Below are 3,370 nucleotides of genomic sequence, written 5' to 3'. Positions count from 1 at the left end.
CCTCCTGTGACCCATGGCAAACCTCTTCATCTGATGACTGAATTTTCCTTTTTCCTCTCTTTTTTTTTTTTAACTTTCTTCCAGATGCCTGTGGTCTGTCGGATGTAGCCCACGTGGAAAGCTTGCAGGAAAAGTCCCAGTGCGCGTTGGAAGAGTATGTCAGGAGCCAGTACCCCAACCAGCCCACGCGATTCGGCAAGCTGTTGCTTCGTCTCCCTTCCCTGCGCACCGTCTCCTCCTCTGTCATAGAGCAATTGTTTTTCGTCCGTTTGGTAGGTAAAACCCCCATCGAAACCCTTATCCGGGATATGTTACTGTCCGGCAGCAGTTTTAACTGGCCGTATATGGCAATTCAATAAAAAAAAAAAAATCCAAGTAAGAAGGGGGAGTGAAGCAGAGAAAGCAAAAAGGCAAAAGACTGGTTTGTTTGCTTAATTCCTTCTGTTAAGAAAGGATATACAAGGATGTTACACGTTTGCTAAAAAAAAAAAAAAAGAAGAGAGGGGAAGAACTTAATGGACTGTGAATTTCCAAAACATTAAGAGACTGTCAAATGAACTTTTACAGAATGCATTAAAAAAAAACAACAACTCCTGTGTCGGTCAGAACAACTTGCTACTTATCATTTTTTTTTTGTATAAAAAGGAAATTAGTCTTTTTCTTTTTTTTTTTGGTAAATTTTTGAAAAATATTGCTAAAAGTGCATTTAAGGAGATTGGGAGAAAATGAGCAGAATGGAGAAAGTAAGTCTTTTTTTTTTTTCCAAATTATTCATTGTCCTGTGTCTGTACCTCTAGCTGTTCTTTTTTGTATTTTCCTGGTTCTAAACCAGTTTATTCTGTGGTTCTATAATAAGTTTTGATATAATCTTGGCTTCTTAAAAACTGTGTATCCTTAAAGTATATGTTCTGCAAGAATTAAAACTGAGTCCATGAAAATATCATAGGAAGACATTAAAACTTTTTAAAAGGAAACTCAGAGCTGATGGGAACGCACTTAGAGGTGGTGGCCAAAAATTTTAGGTGAAGTTGAGCTAATTTGAGATCTGCAAGAACCACATACAACACTTAACTCCCCCTCCCTGCCCCCCCCCAAAAGACACCAAGACAAACCTAGCTTTTTAAAAAATATTTTAAGAAAGAGAATGAACTGTGGAATTTATTGGCAGCCAAGGAATGTGTCCAAGACACATGCTGAGGTTTTGAATAAAAAGTGAACTTTTGTAATTTGAATTGGGTCCCGCGCTAAGTTCTTGAATTGTTATGAAAAATCCTCTATCTGTTTGTATATTTGCAAACCCTTTGTATTATAACTGTTGATATTCCCTTTTTAAAAAAAAATACCCATTGAAATCAGCATGACAAAATTACACTGTTGGCACTTATAGATAATGTGATTGATTCAGTATCTTAGAGTTTACAGTTTGTGTTTTAAAAAAAACTGAAGGTTTTTTTTTTAAAGTGCAACATTTCTGTATACTGTAAAAGTTATAATAACTGAACTGTTTGGTCGAGTCTTTGTGTGTTATATTCCAAGGAAAATTTGAAAGTATTCAGAAATTAAAATATTATTTGATATCTGAAACCTGTTTGGCTGTCCCCACTCACTGATTTGCCATAGACAAGAGCCCCCTAAGAGCTGTCCCCAGTGGGGCTGGAGGGTCCATTTGTTGACGATCCTCAGTTTGTTCCAAAGTGGACTAGTGTTACTGCCTGCTTAATTTGGGAATGTTGGGGGGGAGGGGAAGCTGAAGTTAATGGTTTATCTATGGTTTTAGGAAGTGCCATCCTGATTTGGTAAACCACCCCCCTTCACCTAATCCTCTTTTTAATTAAAAATGGATTTTCCAGGAAAAAAAAATAAAGGCCCTTATATTTGTCACACTTAAGTGCCTGCTTAGGGAAGAGAAGGTATTGTGCAGTCTTAGAAATCTGGAGATCAGTATCTATTTTATGATCAGGAAAATAAATAGTGTTTTGTACATTTCTGACGCAGGAGACTGTGTACAAGGAGTTTTTCCTAAAGTAGGTGTGATTTTAAAAAATATATATTCTGTGGTTTCTTAGCTAGCGAAGCTGTTGAGAGGATTTTAAATGCTGTGCTGAGGGGTCTGCTTTTACTGTCTATGTGACAACTGCCTGTCCCCTCCCCGCTTCCGTGAGGGCCTGACAGGGCCACTGGCGTTCTGTGCCTGAAAACACATGGACATCCTGACATTTCAGACCGTGTGGACGCACTGCTCATGGGACCCTTGGTCCTGAGGAGCCAAATTAAGGAAAAGGAGAGAGAGAGAGAGGGAGAGAGAGAGAGAAGGAAGGAAGGAAGGAAACTTGACTGACAGGGTGTGCTGAGTTGGAAGTAGGGGCTATTTTGTTTGGGAGTCTCTTCCCTCCTCCCCACCCCACCCCCCTTCCCCGGTGTGGAGAAAGCTCAGCTCCTGGGAGCTTGCAATTTTGTTCTGGTTGAGGCTCTCTCTCCAGCACCCCACCCCCCATTTCCCTGTGTTGTGGTTTAATTTAAAAACGGGGTGGGGAGGGGAGGAGACAGAAAAGGGGTCATTTTGCAAAGTCTATTAAACTTGGAGACTCAGGTGCCAGGCGGTGCATGTAGAGCAGGACTCTGCTGTGATGTGAGCATCTGGGCAGCTCCCCAGCGCACCCTCGGCTTCCTTGGGTAGCTCCGCACATACATGACGCTAAGCATGTTCTTAGGGCAGAAGAGCCCTGACCTTTTGGGTGGAGGTTCTGTCCTCCCGCACCAAGTGCTGTCCATGCGAGCCTGTGAAGTTGGTCCAGTCAAGTCCCACACAGGCCCGGCTCCTGCCTTGTTTTGTGTTAGCTTATTGTAAACAGCCATTTGTTGTAAATGATTATTGGCATTAAATGATAATTTATGATTTCTCAAAGCCAAAGACGGTGCCTGTTTTATTCTGCTTCCAGCATGGGTCCTAGGCGCCGGGGTTGTGTCCTCTCTCGGTCTCTTGAGTCGCAGCAGACGGGGGGTGTCTGCGAGGCAGGCACACAGGACCCCCCATTTCTCAAACGGTTAAAACAAAACCTCTTGTCTGTGTGTAGAGTGGCCCGGAGGAGGATCTGTTTAGATTCTTGAGCTTGGTTTAAGTTTATGGCATTTAAAGAAAGTTTTTCTTTTCACGCTGAGTTAGAACAAAAGATCTTTTGCTGCGACCGAATCGGACAAAAGGCGAGGGCTGGAACCGAGCGGGCGCGTTCTGTGTGAAATTGACGAGATCTTTAAAAAAGCTGCTAAACATGGCGACTCTTTCCCTTTAAGTGTCTCTTTTTCCTTGCTGCTTTTTTTTTTTTTTTTCTTCCGATCTGAGCTCGCTTTATTTCTTCTCCCACCCCGCTCC

General features: G+C 42.2%; 1 protein-coding gene across 1 annotated transcript in view; it reads left to right on the top strand.

Annotated features, from left to right (window-relative positions):
* LOC102418314 (COUP transcription factor 2-like) overlaps positions 1-2,905 on the top strand; it is a gene marked incomplete at its 5' end in the record, with an annotated part of 8,023 nt that extends 5,118 nt beyond the window's left edge. Inside the window, one exon of the mRNA XM_014447257.2 lies at positions 85-2,905. Within this exon, the coding sequence (XP_014302743.1) occupies positions 85-359 (275 nt within the window). The remainder of the gene's footprint in view (positions 1-84) is intronic.
* Positions 2,906-3,370: the final 465 nt, after the last annotated feature.

This window comes from Myotis lucifugus, unplaced genomic scaffold (genome assembly GCF_000147115.1).
Source record: "Myotis lucifugus unplaced genomic scaffold, Myoluc2.0 scaffold_630, whole genome shotgun sequence".
In the NCBI taxonomy this organism is placed as follows: domain Eukaryota; kingdom Metazoa; phylum Chordata; class Mammalia; order Chiroptera; family Vespertilionidae; genus Myotis; species Myotis lucifugus.
Note: the sequence above shows the minus strand (reverse complement) of the source record. Positions and strands in the feature narration are given on the sequence as shown.